The following is a 21,207-nucleotide window of genomic DNA, read 5'->3' as shown; positions in this document are numbered from 1 at the left end:
AATAATATCAAACCACTAGATACATAATTATGAATAGTTATGAAATATACATGAATATTGTGATATATATACATAATACATAGCCGTATATACAATTTACATTTTTTTTATTGTAATTTAAATTTGTTGATGAAAACAATAGCAAATACTCCATAATAGAATACTTTAGATTGAAATACAACGAAAAAGTAGGAAATAATAGAATACTTTATATCAAAATACAGCAAACAATCTTATCAATAAAAATAAATACTCCCTCCGTTCCCTTTTATTTGTCACTTTGGGTGCCCCTAAAAGTTAGATGATATCATCTATTGGCTCATTGGCTAGATGATATCCTCTATTGGTTACATGATATCATGGTTGGATGATATCCTCTATTGGCTATATGATATCATGGTTGGATGATATCCTCTATTGGCTATATGATTATATTTATGATTGTGTCTATGATATCCTTTATTGGCTGGATGATATCCTCTATTGGCTATGAAATCATGGTTGATATTATATAACCAATAGAGGATATCATCCGGCCAGTAAAGGATATCATTCAGCCAATAGCAGCCAATAGAGGATATCAAAAATCTGCTGGACGTCGGTTTAGACTGACGCAATACCTTCTCTTATTATATTACACTATTACATAATTAATGCAAAATCACAAACTTGGTAACATGAAATTACTTGTATGCGTATGTTATTCTTTATATTGGTAGAGATATGTAAGGAGTATTTCAAGAAATTTATTCGAGACTTAAAAATGTGCAAATAGTGGAATAGGCCCAAGGGAAAAAAAAAATTAAAAAAAAAAAAAAAAAAAAAACTTAATGAAATTATTTTGTTCCTTGTCAAAAAAAAATGAAATTATTTTGTAAAAACAAGTCGAAAGAAAATTTATAAAATACCACCTACTATTGTACCCATTATTTACAATAGCACGGTAGCACCAACAATTTATTTTATTTTATTTTACCACCATCTTTTTTTCAAATCCTTATAAATTACCACCAGCTATTTTTTAAAACAGTTATAACTACCTTATGATGACATTGCGGTCCCCATCAACTACCTTATTCTTATTGAATATACCTTCTTGATAACCCTAATTGAACATACCTTCTTGATAACATGATTACACACTCGATTTTGCATTTTCGATTGCCTTGAAGAACAAATTACATATTTAAAACCTAATTATTGCCTATGAAATTTGCAAAAGAAAAAGAAAAGAGGAGAGAGTGGAGTAATGGCGGAGAGAACATGGGAGAGAATTGTGAAATTAGAGAGGGAGAAGGAGGGAAAATAAGAAGGTAGTTTTGTGGACTTATAGTGACGTCATGGTGGTAATTTTTTAAGGATTTGAAAAAAAGATGGTGGTAAAATAAAATAAAATAAAAATTGTTGGTGGTATTGTGAAAAATGGGTACAATATTAGGTGGTATTTTACAAATTTTCCTAAGTCGAATAATAGAACAAATTGTGTTCTTAATATAGTATGTACATACTTACTGAGTTTAAGATAGAATTTGTAGTATTATCATCATTAATGAACTTTCTTTGTGTGTGATTTTTAGACATGGTAACAAAGCTCAATTACGGTAATAAGCGGCTACTACAGACAATAGATAAACATGGACAGAGACCAATTCATTATGCAGCTGGCATTGACAATGCAGTATTGAAGGCAGTATTGGAGGCAGTATTAGAGGCGGCTCTTTCAGAACCCAAATCTCGTACTGTAGTATACATTCAAGACAACCAGGGGCGGACAGCAGCTCATGTAGCAGCGCAAATGAACAATGTTGATGGTTTGAAGCTTCTAATGAAACACTTTCCAGATATTTGCGAAATTACAGATAATCAAGGCCGGAACATTGTCCACTATTCGGCCTTTTTAGGCCATTTTGAAGCACTCGATTATTTTCTGAGTCAGATTCAATTTTCTAATCTTGTCAACGAAATAGACAAGGATGGAAATACGCCACTTCACCTGCTTGTCAAAGCACTCCAAGAGAAGCTTCCTGTTCGTCTTAGCTCTTTAAAACGCTTAAGGAGCCTGATTCCTAAGTCATCTAAACTGCAAGTCATGAGTTATAATGGTGAACATAAAACACCAGGTGATATAGCCAGTTCAATCAAATTCACCACCGAATCAGGGTCGGCTATAAGGAAGGTACATACATTATTACCTAGTAGTAGTACAGTGTTAATCAATAGTCAAAACTAGTTACGTTTAAATTGAAAAAATCAGATAGAATGAACAACATATATGACACCATGCTAGCTGCTTTTTACGGATTACATAGTAATCGCAGGATGTCGTGAGAGAAATCAGAATGATAGCCCCAAAAGGCGGGCGTGTAAAGCAATGGATACCACCTCTACAGGAGTACAAAAAAGATATCGAGGCTCAACCAGAGGCCTATGTCACGAATGGTATGAGTACAGCAGCCGGAAGTCATATGGTGGTTGTCGCTCTAATAGCAACTGTATCATTTACAGCAGGTCTCGCGGTACCTGGTGGATTTGATTCAGACACAAAGACTAAAGGGGAAGAAGGTACTGCCATGTTAAGCCACAGCAAAGCATTTCAAGCGTTCCTCTTCACAGACTGTTTCGCTTTAGTCTCTTCTCTTACGGCCATTCTATGTTACTTTTTTTTTTGTTGTTATTCCCGCTGGGAAAAGATACAGACAATACCTCTTTACTTGGGGCTTCAGAGCTACTTTCATTTCTATTTTCATGCTCATGGCTGCATTTTTAACTGGCACATATTCTTTTTTCAAGCCTTCCCAGAAAATTGTTGTTTTTATCTTCTTTTTGGTCGTTCCAGTGATTGCCTCTATTTTCATCACGTTTGTCCTCTCAAAGATTGTCGTCTCAATTCCTGGAAATCAACCAAGATGGCAGAATAACAAATTAAAGTGGCAACTGTTGCATGGACATGTATGTGTTATTCCATTTTCTTTCCTGTTTTTTATATTCACTATTTCATTCAGACTGATCAAAATGTTTTTTTCACTTCATTCAGGTTACTGACACCACAACAATATTAGGTGCATCGTCTACTATTCGCTCATGGATAATCGCTGCAATCATAACTTTACTAATTATTGTTGGGGTATTTATAATCCTTTACCATTACAAAGTACTAGTCTGGGTCGAGAAGTCTTGAGTAGTGATGCGATTTCAAGGCATCAATATTATCGTTTTACTATTTGTATTTATTTTTGTTGAGTCATCTATTAACCATGAGGTTGAGTGGCGTCAATCCAAAGTTAGGCGGGATTAATCAAATTAGGGCCGTTGTAATAGAATTAGTAGATTGATAAGATATTATTTTCTTTTAATTAGAATATACATTTTGTTATAATCTTTATATTCATTAATAAAGGTAGAGAAATTTTGAATTACATTTGATCAATTCGTATAAATTGTTTTAGCAAGAGAATTGCATATGATATTTGCTGGAAAAAAAAATATCAATTTAATCGTTATTTAGTCTTCGTTAGATTAAATAGCTTTATATTCCTGAAATTCTTGAAATTCACTATTTCATTCAGATCAATCGCAATGCTTATTCCACTTCATTCAAATTATTGATAGTTAGGAATGACAACATATTGGATTCGGGTCGAACACTACTAAAATCCGAGTAAATAACAACAATTTTTCTACAACAACTAGCAAAACCCGCCACCCGCTCAATCCATCTGCTCCACTCGATACACTCGCCACCCACAAAACTCATCACCCGCATTCGATCCATCCGTCATCTGCTGGTGATGAAACTGGTGGATCGGATGTTTAGCAAGTGATGATCATAATTTCTTATTTTATGAATGCATAAAATTATTGATGTTAATATTACAAGTGATGGCTATATTTTCAACTAATATATTAAAATTATCGATGTTACCCTTATAAAAATAATAACAAAATCAAATCTAATAATTTTAAGACATAAATTATTTTATAAATATTATTAAGTAGTACTGTAATAAATATAAGGTCACAAAAAAATTTGGAAAAAAATAAGTTCTTATAAGGAGTATAATTTAGGACATTTTGTCATAAACTATCTAATTAAAAACCGTTTTTTTTTTTTTTTTTGAGAAACTAAATAATAAAAAAAATGTTGTAATTAATTATTAAAATTAAAATGTTGTAAAAAACTACCTTCACCGAATTTTCACCGTTGACTAATTTCTCAAGCGTTGACCACCGTACCCAAGTGTCGATCACGTGACCTTTTAAACCTTTTTTTTTCCATGCCCCATCAGCAGTGCCACCTTCCTTACCACCATCCCACCACCTTACCATTTTGATCCACCACCACAACATCCCCAACCTGCCTCAAAACACCCCCAAAACCGCCCTCACGCATCCCTAAAACCAACACAGTACAAGTCTTCACTCCTTCGCAATTTCTCAATGCACTTTCGACCCAAAACCATCTCTCACCTCACCTAATACCCAGCCACCACCAAAGTCGACATTCCAACAACGCTACACCTAAAAACAATAGCTAGCATAGCTTGGAAGCAACCCACGACATTAATTCTAGCAATTTCAGTCCAAAAAATTAGCCCAAACTAAGAAACCCAAAACACATATTATCAAATAGCTGGGTTGGAATCTCTTTCTCTACCTGGAGCTTTGGACCTGTCTGTCATGAGTTCCTTGAGGTATCTTTTCTTCAATAGGGGAGCGACTTCCTTTTTGAGTGTCATGCATTTAACTGTAGTGTGCCCGATTTTTTAATGGAAATCACATTATCTTGAGGGATCTTTTTTCTCCCCTTGTCTCTCACTCTTTCTGGACCACTGCACAGTGTTTCCCATTTTAATCAAGGTCCTATTCACACTTGCCGGCGGGTTAACATTGAAACAATATTCATGTAATTTAGGGAGGAGTTTAGGATCTTCCCTCCAATATGTGAATTCTCCTTCGACAGCATGACAATATATAAATAAGTTCTTAGCGTTGTAGTGGTGGGAGGCATTGTAATTCTTGTCAAAGATCATGGCCTCATGGGTTTGATACCCAAGGGGGGCAGTTTCATTAGTGACTTGTCATTATCCGTTATAAATCCTTCTCCTCACCCATCAGATATTTAATATCTTTGAAATGCCTTTTTTTTAACTAACTTTTAGAATATTTATGCATTAATTATGATTGGTATGCGGTCGATGGGTAATGGTGACCTAGCACTCGTAAAATTCTGGATCCGCCACTGAGTAAGGAAATTCCACCCCCTAAGACCCTGTTTTCTTCACTGTAAAAAAATAATATTAAGTAAAAATAATTTCAGTTCAGTAAAAAAATAAGGTGAAGAGAACGGGGCCTAATTATCTCTTGTGACTTTGTTAGGATTGAACCTCTAATCTCATGATTAAAAAACGCTCTTCTTTCCACTACACTAAACTTAGCTTGATGATCTAACTAGATTAGGTCATGTGTCATGCACGGTAATTTTCACTATTTAATTAGTTTAATACTATACTTATTTACAATAATTATCAAATTGCAAAATAAGATAAAAATTCATTATTACAAAAATAAACAATTAATTATATCTTACTATCAAAAATAGTGTGAGTATTACATGCACAACTAATATAATAATTATGGATTACGTCACAAAGTTATATGTAGGAAAATATTACTCCATATTGATAAATAAACAAATAATATTTTGTTGTTATAAATGAAATATAATTACCAAATAGTAAGGATATTATTGCATGCATAGTATAAAATATTCTCTAAGAAGAAGCTTTGGCAAAAAAAAAAAAAAAAAAAAAAAAAGGCGCCGAATTATTTATAAAAGAGATAACACATGTCATTCCTGATTTCACCTTTATTATAATACATAGTTATAGTTATAGAATTATGTGCTAAAGTCAATTTGATGCAATATAAAGTTTTTTTTTCCGTACTATAAATAAAATCCATGTGATTGTAAATTTGTAATGTATAAGGAAAAAAAATTGCATATAATATTAATATTAGTAATTAGAATATTTAATTTTGATTATAATATATAAATAAAATATATACATAGTATAATTTTATTGACTTAAATAAGTTGTCAATCAATAAGATATAAAAAGAAAACTAAAGTTAGAAAATATTTATTTTTAGAAAATGGTTTTTGGAGGGGAAAAACGACACCAGGAAGTGACATGTGTCATCGCGGTGTCCGTTTTAGTATTATGTTAATTAATATTATTGATTAAAAATAATGAATAGAGTACATATTTTGGAATAAATAATAAACCGTACCATATATATTAGGGGCATACTAGGCCAGCCCATAGAAGTGATATGAATAATTATTATTAGACTGTGACACCTCATTGATATCAATCAAAGATTGACTACATTAAGAATCCTTAAATACTGTGACAAAATAATTATCATATCACATTGACTAATTATATCCTGTGTATTATTATTATCTTTTATTAGAATCTCTTAAGATACATTAATCTGTATATAAAAGCTCACCACATTCATTCATAACATTAATAGGTTTTTAAAATTAAGTTTACGGCTTAATGTTTGTAATTAAGCCTAAACAAGCAATGGAGTCCATCCCAGGTTTAAGGAACACGATGAAAATTTGTCTTTTATTCATCCTCTTTTCAATTTTTAATTCCGCCTTTGCGGCGAAACAGGCATGTAAAGTTGTTATATTTTGATTTTTGACATGAATATGAATATTATACTATATGAGAACTATTGTTATTGATATTATTTTTTCCTATTGTTAAATTTAGTCTTATGTCGTGTATATGGGAGCACATACTCATGGTCCAGACGTTACACAACAAGATTTGAAATTGGTAGAGAATTCTCATCATAATTTTCTGGCTTCATTTGTTGGAAGGTAATTAATCGATAATAAATAATAATATTAATAATTGTATTATTTGATTTTATATATTGTTTTGTCGTCGGATTACAAAAATATTGTATTTTATTGGATGACCAAAATGTTGTATTATAATTTTAATTGAAATGTGGTATATAGTCCAGACAAAGCAAAGGAAGCAATATTTTACTCATACCAGATGAATATTAATGGTTTTGCGGCAATTCTTGATGATGAGCAAGCAGCAGAGATTGCAAGTAATAATTTGATTTTTCATGCTTCAACATAATTTTAATTTTATTGTCATGTGATTTTTTATTTATTTTTTTTAATAAATAACCTAAATTACAATTGAGTCATGCTAGGTTCATTGAATAGGTGCAAGCAAAAGTATAAAATGGAACGGATGGATTAATTATTTTTTAAAAAAGAAACAATTACAAATTTAATGTTGATTATCATATTCCATTATTCGTCATAATCTACATATACATAGTAGTACAATGTTTTAAACCTTGAAACTTGACAACATAACATGACTACTCAGTATTATTGATCATTAATAGACTATATTTGTACAATTACAACATAACATCGTAATATAATCATATGCATAGGATAGTAGACTTTCTAAAAATCTTAAACTTTTTAATAAGATACGGAGTACTTTGTATTATTCTACGGAGTAATATTATTAATCCGTACTCAGTTGTGCTCTAATTTAAATAGCATGAACAATAATTAATGCTTATTTTTATTATCCTAATTAAATACGGAGTACAATCTTGTAGATGAATTATTAATTTATTAGGCCTTAGTATTGCTGGTTATTTCATTTAATTATATAAGGTGGTTACAAAGAATAAATAATGTTGATAAGCAAATTAAAATGTAATTAAGGTTATAATATGTTTAATTTTGTAAGATTAAGATTGGTTTAATTAGTTTGGTTGTTTTGAAAATGAATCAGAACACCCGGAAGTTGTTTCTGTGTTCCCGAATAAAGCGAGGAAATTACAAACAACAAGGTCTTGGGATTTTATGTTGCTTGAAAACAATGGTGAAATCCATACGGATTCAGCGTGGAAAAAGGCTAGATTTGGGGAAGATACTATCATTGCAAACCTTGATACTGGTATTTGCTTAAACTCATTTGTGTTTGTCAATTATTTCGTCTTTCTACCGTTATACTTGAGACCTTGTTTGATTCATCTCAATATATAGATTTTGACAATATGTTATAATATGAATTTGAATATGCATTAAGAAATTTACAAAAAGTGAAACAAAGCAATAAAAGTGTTGTTCAACTAGTCTAATATCTATAAAAGATAATTAAGATATTTATATTCAAAACTGTTATTGACAAATGTGAAAGTCAAAGTTGTACAATTATATCTAAACGGAAGAGTAAATTGTACAAACTTAGTTAATTCTCTTTCATACAATGAATGAATAGGGGTTTGGCCTGAATCAAAGAGCTTTAGTGATGAAGGATATGGACCTGTTCCTTCCAGATGGAAAGGTGGTTGTGACAGTCAGAATGGCGGAGTCCGTTGCAATAGGTTTGTTACATTTCTATGATTGTACACATTTTGATAGAAAATACACGCAAAATATTCTCCTCTAAGGGTTAGGACATACGAAGTATTAATTGTGTACCGATCATCTTGTAGGAAGCTTATTGGAGCAAGGTACTTCAACAGAGGATTCATTGCTGCTGGTGGAAATGTCACGGAAGCAATAAGCTCTCCACGTGATGTCGCTGGCCACGGAACTCACACACTGTCGACTGCTGGTGGCAACTTTGTTCCAGGAGCATCCGTGTTAGGCTTAGTCAATGGAACAGCTAAAGGTGGATCACCAAAGGCGCGAGTAGCTGCTTACAAGATCTGCTGGGGTAACTGCTTCGATGCTGATTTACTAGCAGGCTTTGATATGGCTATTCATGATGGTGTTGATGTCCTGTCTATCTCGGTTGGTGGAGAAGCTGGAGATTATTTTAGTGATGCAATCGCCATTGGATCCTTTCATGCTAGTCAAAGTGGTATCGTCGTAGTTTGTTCTGCTGGCAATTCTGGACCTGAAGTGGCGTCTGTTGCGAATGTTGCACCATGGATTGTTACTGTTGGTGCAAGTACTATGGATAGGGAGTTTCAAGCTTTTGTTGAGCTTCGAAATGGGCAGAGATTTAAGGTATCAGTCTGCATCTAACAGTCTTATGATCTTAGAAGATTGTCTGTTTTTCTGAAAGTTTTTTGCTGTGTTCAGGGTTCGAGCTTATCAAAACCTTTGCCAGATGACAAGCTTTATCCACTCATATCTGGTGCTCAGGCGAAAACTGCCAATGCTTCTGCTGCAGACGCGTAATTTAACCCTTTCTTTACCCTCAAAGCTTGTTCTGACTGATATGTTGCAAATCTGATATTAGTCTGTTTCTGCAGTATGCTCTGCCTAGCAGGCACATTGGATAAAACTAAAGCACAGGGGAAAATCGTGGCATGTCTTCGTGGTGGTAATGCAAGAGTGGAGAAAGGTGTGCAAGCATTACTTGCAGGAGCTGTAGGGATGATCCTTTGCAACGACAAAGATAGCGGCAATGAGATAATAGCTGACCTTCGTGTCCTTCCAGCAACACAACTAACCTATACAGATGGAGCTGCTGTTCTGGCCTATATCAATTCCACGGCGTATGTGTATAACTATTCTTCAGTTTGTTCATACATTTCTTTTTGCTTATATTTCTTAAAATCGTTGAATTTATTTCTTTTTTTAATCTGAAATGAAAATTTTTGTTTACAGTGAACCTTATGGTTACATCACTCATCCAGCAGTTGTCCTAGGTACCAAGCCAGCTCCTTATATGGCTGCATTTTCATCCAGAGGTCCAAATCCTGTTACACCTGAGATTTTAAAAGTAAGTTGTGGCACTTTAAATCTTCAGTCTGCTTGAAATTGGACCTATGCATAAATTTAATTCCTCGGCTTTTATGTTTGGTTGATATGTTACTTGGACTCGAGTATTAATGTCTAACAAAGTAACAATGACACGAGTTTTCTAGTGTCATACTTCAATTTGATATAAATATTTCATGTTTTTTTTTATAAATTGAACTTCAATTTCAAGTCAAGTAATGATGTTCTTGTGCTCTGCAGCCTGACATCACAGCACCAGGAGTGAATGTCTTAGCTGCATACTCTGGAGCAGTAAGTCCAACAGAAGAACCATGGGATAAGCGTAGAGTTTCCTTTATGTTAGACTCGGGTACTTCTATGTCTTGCCCTCATATATCTGGGGTTGCTGGCCTTCTCAAGACTCTTCACCCTACATGGAGCCCTGCTGCAATAAGATCTGCTATAATGACTACCGGTAACTAACCCTACAACTCTTTCTGATCCACTTATCATTCGAATGAAGTCATTAACATATGAAACATTTCTAGACAAAATCTAGATAATATATGACATTTTACATTTTATGTTGTTGCAGCTAGAGTCAAAGATAACACAGAGAAACCAATGCTGGATGCATCTTTCACTACAGCCGATCCATTCGCCTATGGAGCAGGACATGTTAGACCAAACCGTGCCATGGATCCAGGGCTAGTCTATGACTTAACCACACGCGATTATTTAGAGTTCCTTTGCTCTCTTGGCTATAACCAAACCATGCTCCAGTCCTTTGATCCTTCCCACAAATGTCAAGCATCAAACACAACCAACAGTGGCCTATTGAACTTCAACTACCCTTCAATCACAGTGCCTAAACTATCTGGCTCAGTCACTGTCACTCGAACAGTTAAGAATGTGGCAGAGGCCTCAACTTATGAAGCTCGTGTGAACCAACCAAACGGCGTTGAGGTCACTGTGGAACCGAAGTCTTTGCAGTTTACGAAAGCTGGAGAAGAGAAGAGTTATAAGGTGACCTTAAAAGCTCAAGCTGGTGGCTTGCCTGCAGGGTACGTTTTTGGAGAGTTGATATGGTCAGATGGAAATCACTTTGTTAGGAGCCCCATTGCAGTTGCTGCAACAGCAGCTGCTGCTTCTCCTGCTACTAATAAATCAAACTTTGTAAGCTAGTTCATTTAAATTCTCTAGGATATTATACAGAGTATTTCTTATAATTTCATTGTTAAATATATTTGGTGTTCATTTGTTTTAGACAATTACATTAATTTTATTTGCAATTTCTTAGAAGAAATTATACAATTGACCAAATAATGCAAAATAGTTCAAGAACTAGCAGGTTCTTATCAGTTTATTATGAGGGGAATTACTTGTAATTTTTAATCTTCACACTATGTTCACAATTAAAGTCATTTACATTACTAATGAATGTTCGGAAAATTAGAGCTTTCCTCCCGGTTCTAGGAGATCCTGGGATCGATTCTCACCCCAGCTCTTGTGGCTCTCTAAACACCAAAACAAACAACTAATTATGATCGATGGGAAACCTGTTTGATTTGTAAGGCCAATACCAATGTGTGCCTTAATTCTTTTACTTTATTGATTGATTGATCCTCATTTGCAATAAACAATCACTAGTTTTTAAGAATTTCTTCTTTTTTAAAATATAAACAATCAAGTAAAAAACTGTACAACTTTTGCTTGATCATTCCAGAATTTCTTCTTTTTTAAAAAACAATTCTAGAACTTAAATAAACAAATCACTTTCTCGAAACATTACTTCCATTTTACTCACCAAACATCACTAGAACTCTCTCAATATTTTCTCTTTTCCCTCTTATAAAACCAAAACCCAAAACTCCCTTAAAAAAAACAAAAAACAAAACACAACAAACAACAAAACTCTCTTACAAATATAGTTACATTCATCTTTGCTTAGTCTAATTTCTTTCGCAACAACAACAAAAAGAAGCAAAATGGACGTGAGATTTCCTGGATTCGTCGACAACATCTTCCTCAACAACATCCAAGACATGCTAGACCAATTCACAGATGAAGTATCCGACACAAAACAACAACCGAACAACCCTTCTCGAGTATACGTACGTGACACCAAGGCCATGGCACGTACCCCAGCCGACATCAAAGACCTACCTAATGCATACCAGTACATTGTTGACATGCCCGGGGTTAAACCCTCAGAGGTAAAGGTGCAGCTAGAGGATGACAATGTGCTCATGGTGAGCGGTGAGAGGAGGAGGGACAAAGAGAAGGATGAGAAGGAAGGAGTGAAGTATGTGAAGATGGAAAGAAGAATTGGGAAGTTTATGAGGAAGTTTGAGTTGCCTGAAAATGCAAATATGGAGAAAATTAGTGCAGTTTGTCAAGATGGTGTGTTGACTGTTACTGTTGAGAAGGTGCCTCCTCCTAAGCCTAAGGTTCCTAAGACTATTGAAGTTAAAGGTGCTTAATTAATTAAGTTGTATTAATTTTAAAAAATTATGTTTGATGAATGCTTTTTTATGTAAGATGTGGAGTTTGTTGTATTTGAGTTTTTGTCAACTGAACTTTGCAGTATGTTGCACTAATCAAGTTTCAACCATGATTTGATGGTATATACTATACACCTTGTGTTTTCTCTATTATTTTATGGTTTTGCTTTTTCAATCCACTAATTTGACAATTATTCTGCAATACATCAATAAAGTATATATTTCACTCGTTTATAATTAACTAGTTTTGTGCCCGTGCGATGCTCGGGTTGTTTATTGAATTTTATGATAAATTTTTAATTTAAATGTCAAATTTTAAAATATATCATTGATACAAAATTAGTTAGGAATTGATGTGTTTTTATGACGATTTGTTATCTAGTAGGTATGTAATAACTAATAATAATGTTGGTTGAAGGGTTCGATTTAACACATTACAAAAATAAAAAATTAGCAAAACATAAATTAAATAAAGTAAATGTTCAAAGCCCGTTGGGTTGAACCGAACCCAAAACTTTGGGCAAGGGTTGAACATTTCTTAACTCGTAACCTGAAGTGACCCAATTCGAGATGATTCATGACCCGACCCTAATTGACAGGTCTACATAGTAATAAAATTCTATTGGATTGTAAAGTATAGTATTTTAACCGATTAGTATATATTATAAATGGATGTTTTACGCTTTGAATTAATTCCTTCGCTCCAAAAAATATCATGATATAAAAAATAAATTTATATGATAATTTTTAAGAATTATAATCTAATAATTTTTAAAATAAAATAATAATTTAATTTGTACATCTGAAATATTGGTATTTTATCGAAGATATTGAATAAAATAATAATTCAAGTTGGAACGTCAAATATCTTTGCCTCGTGACCTGACTAAAAGTTTAGCTTTATATATTAGTTATATGATTGTATTTTTGGAAGCATCAATTACATAATACTAAAAGCGAATAAAAAAAGACACTTGTCAATATTGCATTAAAAATTTTCCCTCCAAAAGTACCTTCTTAAAATAAAAAAATAAATCAAAAATTGTATCTAAATTATGATATTTGTTTTATATAAAATATAATTCCTTTCCAAAAATATTAAACTATCCATTGTAAATGTTACATGTAATTTAAATATTTTCTCTTACAGGTTTTTATTAATAATATACACCTTTTAATATGTGAGTCTTTCTATTTATATAATTTTTATAATATTATTTTCAAAAGTATTTAACAACCGTGCATTGCACGAGATTTAAGCTAGTTTATAACTATTCTAAATTAAAAGTTGATATCATAACTAAACACATGCCACTTCCTCATCCATTCGCTGTATAAGCTGTACAAGCTTAGAATTACAAGTATTTAAATTACGAATAAAAATATTTAATTCCTATAAACATGCATCACACAAGACTAATAAGCTACTAATTAAATTAATCCCCCTATTGCCTAAAAAGAACAAAGGAAGTACTATACAAGTAAAAATTGTCAAAATAGAATAAATATTTTCAAACTAAACACTGTTATAATTTTAACAAAATCCTACAAATTTATTAAGAATACTAGATGAAGCCCGTGCGATGCACGGTTCGGTCTATTTTTTTTTAAAAAAAAATATTTTTCATATTTATGTGATTACATTTGTTATTTTATTAGTTGTACGTAATATTTCATTTTCTCCGTATTTGTTTTAAAATATTAGATAAAATTCCTAATCTCAAAAGATAATATTTCGTATATAATTAATGTAACCATTTAAATCTCATTGGTTAATTATGCTTATGTGGCACTTGAATTATTTATTGGATATAACTATAATTTATAATCCTACGTGGCACGTTAACTAATCTTATATTAGGTGGCATAATCCTATTGTAGCGTTTTAAAAATATTAATCCTATGTGGCGCTCTAATAATTTTTTAAAAATAAAAATCCTACGTGGCGCTCTAAAATCTCGAGAAAAAACTCCCCTTTATATATATATATATTAGATTGGGTATTTGTAATGTGTAAGGAAATACATAATATGGTGTAACATTTGTAAAACTTGCTTAGGGGGCGTTTGGTTCACAAAGTGGTATGGGGTTGGAATCAGGAATGGGGTTAAGGTGGTATCGGGTTGGAACTTGATACTTAATACCATGTGTTTGGTTTAATTCTGGAATGGAATATCTCATTATTCTCTCCTTTTATTTGATACCTAAGGGAATGGAATGAGCCAAACCCACCTCCCCCCCAAGGTTTCTAAACCCCATACCTCATGGGTTTAAGGTATGGGTTTGAAATTCATATTTTTGTCAACCAAACATATGGTATGGGTTTTAGTCATTCTAAACCCATACCTCATACCTATATTTCGTGAACCAAACGCCCCCTTAAAAGTTAAATAGTGCAATATATAAGGAATGGAAGAATAGGTATATTAATGTTTAAAGATGTACATTGAAAATTATGAAAAATAAAAAGAAGGGTAACTTTTTTTTGAGGGGATAAACAAGGATAATTTTTGTATAGGACTATTTCTTTTCCTTAAAAGAAATAAAACAATGTAGAAAATAAATTATAATTTTACATTCATTTATACAAAAAAGTAAGAATTTGAAAGAAACAGAATAAAGGTACCAAAGATTCAAAGTATAATTCTACATGAAGCAAGTTGAAAGGGGTGAGGAGTACAATTATGCAAGTAATATGTAAGACATTTTCTCTCAGTTACACTAAGATTATAATGTCAAATTTAACCTTTTATTGTATTGGACGTTAATAGCATCGATCAATAATCAGTTTGGTGTAGAAAATTAGAACCGATCAACCTCAGACCAAACTAGAGAGAACCGCCCACTCTCTAAGTCAAAAAATATACAAAGTAGTTTATTTTATTTCAGGTCCAAAATCCCATAGAAATTGGTCTTTAAATCAATTTTTAGTTAAATACTATGCATAAAACTCTATAATGATTCTTTCTCCTTTAATGATGAGTAATTATATACTAGTACATTAATAGATTTTTTTTTTAATGAAGGTTAGTTTAACGGAGGTCTCAAGTTCGAGACTTGAGGAAGTCATGAACATTAGTTGAGAGAGTTTTAATTTCCCTCTACTTAAGACAGTTTGAATTCACATTAGTTGGAATCGAATAGGTTAAATTATCAGACATAATTGCATCAAAAAAAAGATAATGCTAAGGGCTACATATAAGTATTAAACACATTTTTTAAAATTTTACAAATTTAAAAATTCATGCCTAAAACACGCGTAGAACAATGTAATTAATGCTTGATAATTGATCCAATTTAGGTTGTATTAGTTTGATCCCCCAATAGCAATTTCATTTTAATTTTCAAAAGAAATTTTGGGCTTGATTGTTGCAATTCGGTCCATGGTCCATGGCCTATATGGGTCAGTCCATTTCCCATCTTTTTCTCCATTGTACTAGTAGCTTCTAAAATCATCTGAAAACTCCAAAATTAGTAAACCCCAACTTTAAATTTTTGACACCATATCCATAACATTCTACCACCTTCTCGACACTTTTCAAAAATCAATGCCACGTGAAACTCACACAACAACCAACATTCAAGAACACCCCAGAAAAATATCAAACTCTTCCATTCTCTCTCTAGAAACTTCTCTCTACACCCTTTATAAATTCCCCCCTTCAAACTTCTAATTCATCCGCAAAAATTCACTCAAGCATTTTCACAAACACTTTGCAATCACATCAAAAAACAAACCATAACAAAAAACCCACTTCAAAAATCAACCAAAATTCAGCTCCCAAGAAAAAGAAAGATGGATTTCCGCTTCACAGGCTTAGACACCCCCATCATCCACGCCCTCTCACACTTCCTCGACGCAGACGACTTCACAACCCCCTCGGCAACCGACAAATCAACCACAGGATCAACCGCCCCATCAAACGCCTACGTCCGTGACGCGCGTGCGATGGCGCGAACCCCAGCTGACGTCAAGGAGTACCCAAATTCGTACCAGTTCATCATCGATATGCCGGGGTTGAAGAGCGGGGACATTAAAGTTCAGGTTGAGGACGACAACGTGCTGGTGATCAGTGGGGAGCGAAAGAGGGAAGAGGAAAAAGATGGGGTCAGGTATTTGAGAATGGAGAGGAGAATTGGGAAATTTATGAGGAAATTTGTGTTGCCTGAAAATGCAAATATGGAGAAGATTAGTGCAGTTTGTCAAGATGGTGTGTTGACTGTTTCTGTTGAGAAGTTGCCTCCTCCTGAACCTAAGAAGCCTAAGACTATTGAGGTTAAGGTTGCTTAATTCTGGGTTTTCTTCATCATCTATCAATAATTAGTCTTGATTAGTGGTGGACTGGTGGTAATTAGAATGCTAATGTTTTTTTTTTTTTTTTTTTTTTTTTTTTTTTTTTTTTTTTTTGGGGTGAGGTTGAGAGTTGTGGTGATTGGTAGGATTGTGTGAGCTTTTCTATGTGTGATGTAATGGATGGGAATGATGATGTAATGTTGGAATGAAATTATGAGTAAAATGAAATGATCTTGTTTTTTTCTTATTCCGTAGTACATGGTCTATTTTTGTTTAGTTTAGTATTTTCTTTTGACTTCTATTTTCTAATACAATAAACTAATCTGGCTCACAAAATATACGTTCTTTTGTGTAATTCTTTTTGTGAACTGCTATTTGACGCCCGCAAATTACTCAAAACGCCCGCAAAATTACAACGAAATTACCACTCTACCCTTGAACCACTCTACCCTAAACCATTCTCTTCAACTCCCTTCAAACCAAAAAAACAAAAAACCACCACCACTTTCACCAACACCCAACCCCCTTACCACCACCACCACAAGCACCCAAAAACACCACCGGAGAACCGCCAAGATGCCGAGGACGAAGAACGTCGGACGGTCGAGGGAGGAAGACGGCGTGCCGGAGGAGCAGGTTCGGTTTTTTTTTAACGCTTGACCGAATCGCCCAAAATAGGCGGTTTAACCATGGTCAAATCGCTCAAGATATCCGGTTTGACCACGGTAAACCGCCCAGTGAAAACGGTTTGACCATGGCCAAACCGGATTCCCTGGGCGGTTTGACCGTGGTCGAAACGGATTTCATGGGCGTTTTAACCATGGTCAAACCGCCCAGGAAATCCGGTTTGGCCACGGTCAACCGTTTTCACTGGGCGGTTTGACCATGGTCAAACCGGATATCTTGAGCGGTTTGAGCACTAGAATTTAAATTATTATTTTTTTTTTAATTTAAATTTATACTAATAATATATTTGTTTATTAATTGTTTAGATTAATTTTAATATTTGTTTAGTAAAAAAAAAAATATTTATTTGAAGTTCACGTTTTATGTATAATTTAAAAAAATATTAATTATATATATTTGTTTAATTTAAGTTCACGTTTTATGTATAAGAAATTAAATAATATGTTCGTATATGTTTAGCTTTATTAATTATATGTTTAGGAAAAAAATGATATTGTATATGTTTGTTTTTTTATATGTGTAGCTTTATTAAATTTATGTTTAGAAATAAAATAATGTATTTGTGTATTTGAATTTTAAAATAATTAGGTGTATGTTTAGATAATCAACTAATATAGTTTTATATTTTACGTTGAGTTTAATTAATATATTTGGTATACCAATTACATTTATTAATTAAATAACAGCCACGAAACATGAGGAGGTTAAACATCGAGTTCACACATGTCGAAGGATCAGGTCCTCGACATACACGATCTCGAGGTGTTGATGCTTCTGTTAGGAGGGAGAGGGCAGCTTCTCGAGCGGCGGATGATGACATGTACGATTATGATCCTGATCATGACTACATGGAGGATGCCTCGACTTCCGCAGGAGGCGAGCACGAGGAGGCGCCATCAGGGGTTTTCGTCATGCAAGGTAGAGGAGGGAGGTTTGTGGCTTCTAGTAGTGCGAGTACGAGCACTGGCCGTACTCGTAGGTCTCGTGCTGCTCGAGACGCGGATACGACTTGGCTTGTTCAGGAGGCGATGCCGGGGGGTCCAGTTGATGGGAGTCTTATTCCCAGCTACGCGGCTCATATTGCGTCACGTATTTGGGTCGGACAGGATCGTGAGCCGTTGAGGTGCCACAGTAGGATTCAGTGGTGCAAGTCGCTGCAGGAGTGGGAGACAGAGTTGAGTGCTGATTTACGTGAGCGCGTTAGTGTCACTGGACTACGACACTTGCCGTCTATCATGCATTCCCACATTGATTGGCTTCTGATCTCTGCGTTCGTTGAACGGTGGCAGCCGGATACGAACACTTTTCACCTCCCTTTTGGTGAGATGACCATCATGCTACACGACATCGCTTACATTCTTGGGATCCCCGTTGACGGGGACTTGGTGGACATGGTCAGCGACAGTGCGTCTCTCCAGGATGATTTTCAGGAGTTGCTGCAGTTTGGGAAAACGGTGTTGTTGCGGTGACTACCATTTATGAGCGGTGCAAGTTGTTGGATCGGGTTCCCGACGTTCAGTTCATGGCTTTCTTTGTTACACTCTTCGGTAGCACCTTATTCGTTGACAAGAGTGGTAACCGCCTTCTTCCCTCCTGCATTTTGGAGTTGAAGAAGTCTACTGACGATCTTGACCGTTACTCTTGGGGGTCAGCTGCACTTGCTTTCCTTTATCGTCAGTTGGGTATCGCCTCCCGTGTTGAGTGTAAGGCCATTGGTGGTTGTCTCACGCTTCTCCAGGCATGGATATATGAGTACTTCCCATCCTTTCGGCCATGTCAGGGAGCTTTGGTGGTACAGCCTGGTGAGGCTCGTGCCTCGATGTGGGATACTAGAGCACAGTCCAGGGATGAGCACCGACTCGCATCATTTCGGGCCCGACTTGATCAGATGACTGATGCTGAGGTATGGTTATTGTTTTATTAAATGTGTAATATTGTTTAACGTGTTGTCATGTAACGTAACATTCTTATTGTTATTGCATATGCAGGTTAACTGGCGGCCCTACTCTCTCACCCCTACGCAGGACGTCCCGAGGACCACTTACATGGGCTGTATACAGTGTCGGGACATCGTCGAGCCGTATAACCCAGACAGGGTCTTACGGCAACTTGGTCACGTGCAGGGGATACCGCTCCCTGGTTTTGTCCCTGACGAGGCGTATAGACCTGCTAATGTCCGGTCGTACAGCGTCACTTTTCGGGGTCAGGTCTTATGGAAGAAGTTCGGTCCTGGGAGCTGCTGTCTCGGCTTGCATGTCCATCCACCTCTACTAGATGAGATTCCCACATGCTCACCTGACTATTTGCCATGGTTTTTTACGTACTCCCATCCTCGGCTTATCTGCGATACTGCGGAACTAGCCCCTCCGGCAGTTCTAGAGAGGACGAACACTGATTACGTAAGTATTTTATGAAGTGCATCATTGTATTATTTTATTATTGTACAAAATATTATACGTTATGATTATTTGCTTTGTATTTTGCAGTGGATGGGTCGTTCCATGCATGTGATTCGGCGATTCATTGCAGACACGGGCGGTGAGGTCACCCCAACAGTGGTTGAGGCCCAGGAGCTTATTGCGGCGTGGGATGCAATGATGAGAATGTAATAGAATTTAATGTAATTTTTAATTATAACTAAAATTGTAATTAAAAACTAATTAAAACTGGAATTTAAATTGCGTTTTTAATTACAAGTAGAATTTCTATTAATATTATGCCATGTTGCTATCCTACTTGCATATCGTTGGGCCCAATCTTGGACGCTAAATTCACAAACGTCATACCAAAATCCGGCTATTGGGGGAACAGGGAAATTAGGAGACATTTGCAACCGCACGTAGTGATAGTTCCCCACCGTTAGTAGTGCAAGCTCCCTACTCGGGCCCGTGGAAGTGGACGGGGCACTCCACGGTAACACAGTGATGCATGGATACACACCTACACCATCAATGCCTGTACCGAATAGCATAATGACAGCGTTGAACAGATTTGCGATCGGGAACAAGTCTTGAAACACTGCCATCCAATGGTCGCCTGTGCACCTACCACCAGTCCACGTGATACGACGAACCTCATTTTCCAATTGATCACCGTAAATGTGAGAGTAGACGTTAGGATGCCTGGTTATCTCATTCGCAATCACAGTCCTGGCCAATATCCATTCCTCCTGGTTACCCCAAAAGAATTCTGCAACACAACGAAATCCGCAGTTGCCATCACCGATAGGGTCTACCCATCCTTCCAAATACGGCAACATGACATTTGGAAACCAATCGACGTACAAAAACTCGTCGATGTTCATCTGATTACCTGTAAATACATCATCAACGCATTAATTACATATTCGCCATTCATTACGTAATGTACAAAAATATTAATAATAATAACAATTTATACCAGGTGGCGTCCTCATGTTTACAGATTCATTTGATATTCCACGACCGGAGCTGGATGTAGAACGACCCCTGCTTCTACCACGACTTCGCCCACGAGCACGACCACGACTACGACTGCTCGGAATGTGCTCGAACCCACTTGTATCCCGTCTAGTAGACGAGGACCACTGCTGGCCTTGTGGTCGACCCCTGGTTGTCTCGTTTATCTCAGGTTCTTCGTAATCTCCTTCTTCAGGGTGAAGCTCCGCAATCAACACTCGGTTCACACTCCGCACAAAACCGGGGTCGCGTTGTAGAACCTCATCAACTAGGGATCTAAATTGTGCAGTGTCCTGTTCCGACTCATCAGCAAAAGTATGAATGCCTACACCATCCCCAATGACGAGAGTCTTCCAAAAAGGATGGACCTGATCCAAATATAAACCCGTGCCACCCTGAATCGAGGTATATATGGTACAAGCACATGGTAGGCCGTGTGTCATCAACAACGCACAACCACATCGCTCGTACACATCATCAGATAACTCTCTCATCCTGGTCACCTCA

General features: G+C 35.4%; 5 protein-coding genes across 5 annotated transcripts; 4 read left to right on the top strand and 1 right to left on the bottom strand.

Annotated features, from left to right (window-relative positions):
- The first annotated feature begins 1,579 nt into the window (after window positions 1–1,579).
- On the top strand, window positions 1,580–10,963 carry LOC145591803 (subtilisin-like protease SBT5.4). The gene is made up of 15 exons (XM_081648298.1): window positions 1,580–2,176; window positions 2,319–2,562; window positions 2,837–2,949; window positions 3,035–3,124; window positions 6,582–6,686; window positions 6,789–6,898; window positions 7,043–7,140; window positions 7,854–8,018; window positions 8,343–8,448; window positions 8,560–9,079; window positions 9,155–9,249; window positions 9,328–9,573; window positions 9,686–9,800; window positions 10,040–10,253; window positions 10,374–10,963. Exons 1-15 carry the CDS (start codon window positions 1,580–1,582, stop codon window positions 10,961–10,963), a joined length of 3,408 nt encoding a protein of 1,135 aa, XP_081504424.1.
- Window positions 10,964–11,766: 803 nt separating this feature from the next.
- Window positions 11,767–12,294, top strand: LOC145593073 (17.1 kDa class II heat shock protein-like). Its single transcript, XM_081649581.1, has one exon. It carries the CDS (start codon window positions 11,767–11,769, stop codon window positions 12,259–12,261), a length of 495 nt encoding a protein of 164 aa, XP_081505707.1. The 3' UTR covers window positions 12,262–12,294.
- A 3,571-nt stretch (window positions 12,295–15,865) lies between these two features.
- LOC145593072 (17.3 kDa class II heat shock protein-like) lies at window positions 15,866–16,670 on the top strand. The gene has a single exon (XM_081649580.1). The coding sequence runs from the start codon at window positions 16,079–16,081 to the stop codon at window positions 16,571–16,573; it is 495 nt and encodes a 164-aa protein (XP_081505706.1). The 5' UTR covers window positions 15,866–16,078; the 3' UTR covers window positions 16,574–16,670.
- A 280-nt stretch (window positions 16,671–16,950) lies between these two features.
- Window positions 16,951–18,732, top strand: LOC145591802 (uncharacterized). Its single transcript, XM_081648297.1, has 2 exons — window positions 16,951–17,212; window positions 17,950–18,732. Exons 1-2 carry the CDS (start codon window positions 17,153–17,155, stop codon window positions 18,730–18,732), a joined length of 843 nt encoding a protein of 280 aa, XP_081504423.1. The 5' UTR covers window positions 16,951–17,152.
- Window positions 18,733–19,833: 1,101 nt separating this feature from the next.
- LOC145591467 (uncharacterized) lies at window positions 19,834–21,205 on the bottom strand. The gene is made up of 2 exons (XM_081647929.1): window positions 20,663–21,205; window positions 19,834–20,575 (listed from the first exon to the last, which is right to left on the bottom strand). The coding sequence occupies exons 1-2, from the start codon at window positions 21,192–21,194 to the stop codon at window positions 19,950–19,952; spliced, it is 1,158 nt and encodes a 385-aa protein (XP_081504055.1). The 5' UTR covers window positions 21,195–21,205; the 3' UTR covers window positions 19,834–19,949.
- Between the last annotated feature and the right edge of the window lie 2 nt (window positions 21,206–21,207).

This window comes from Chenopodium album, chromosome 18 (genome assembly GCF_948465745.1).
Source record: "Chenopodium album chromosome 18, dcCheAlbu1.1, whole genome shotgun sequence".
NCBI classification, from domain to species: domain Eukaryota; kingdom Viridiplantae; phylum Streptophyta; class Magnoliopsida; order Caryophyllales; family Amaranthaceae; genus Chenopodium; species Chenopodium album.
This window is presented reverse-complemented; position numbering and strand designations above follow the sequence as displayed.

Excerpts from the sequence above, each read along its gene's own strand:
- LOC145591803 (XM_081648298.1), top strand. The coding sequence starts at position 1,580 with ATGGTAACAAAGCTCAATTACGGTAATAAGCGGCTACTACAGACAATA. Across the intron at positions 3,125-6,581 it reads CTTTACTAATTATTGTTGGG|CCTAAACAAGCAATGGAGTC; the intron begins GTATTTATAATC and ends TTTGTAATTAAG. Across the intron at positions 6,899-7,042 it reads CTGGCTTCATTTGTTGGAAG|TCCAGACAAAGCAAAGGAAG; the intron begins GTAATTAATCGA and ends TGTGGTATATAG.
- LOC145593073 (XM_081649581.1), top strand. The coding sequence starts at position 11,767 with ATGGACGTGAGATTTCCTGGATTCGTCGACAACATCTTCCTCAACAAC.
- LOC145593072 (XM_081649580.1), top strand. The coding sequence starts at position 16,079 with ATGGATTTCCGCTTCACAGGCTTAGACACCCCCATCATCCACGCCCTC.
- LOC145591802 (XM_081648297.1), top strand. The coding sequence starts at position 17,153 with ATGCCGAGGACGAAGAACGTCGGACGGTCGAGGGAGGAAGACGGCGTG. Across the intron at positions 17,213-17,949 it reads ACGGCGTGCCGGAGGAGCAG|CCACGAAACATGAGGAGGTT; the intron begins GTTCGGTTTTTT and ends ATTAAATAACAG.
- LOC145591467 (XM_081647929.1), bottom strand. The coding sequence starts at position 21,194 with ATGAGAGAGTTATCTGATGATGTGTACGAGCGATGTGGTTGTGCGTTG. Across the intron at positions 20,576-20,662 it reads AAACATGAGGACGCCACCTG|GTAATCAGATGAACATCGAC; the intron begins GTATAAATTGTT and ends ATGTATTTACAG.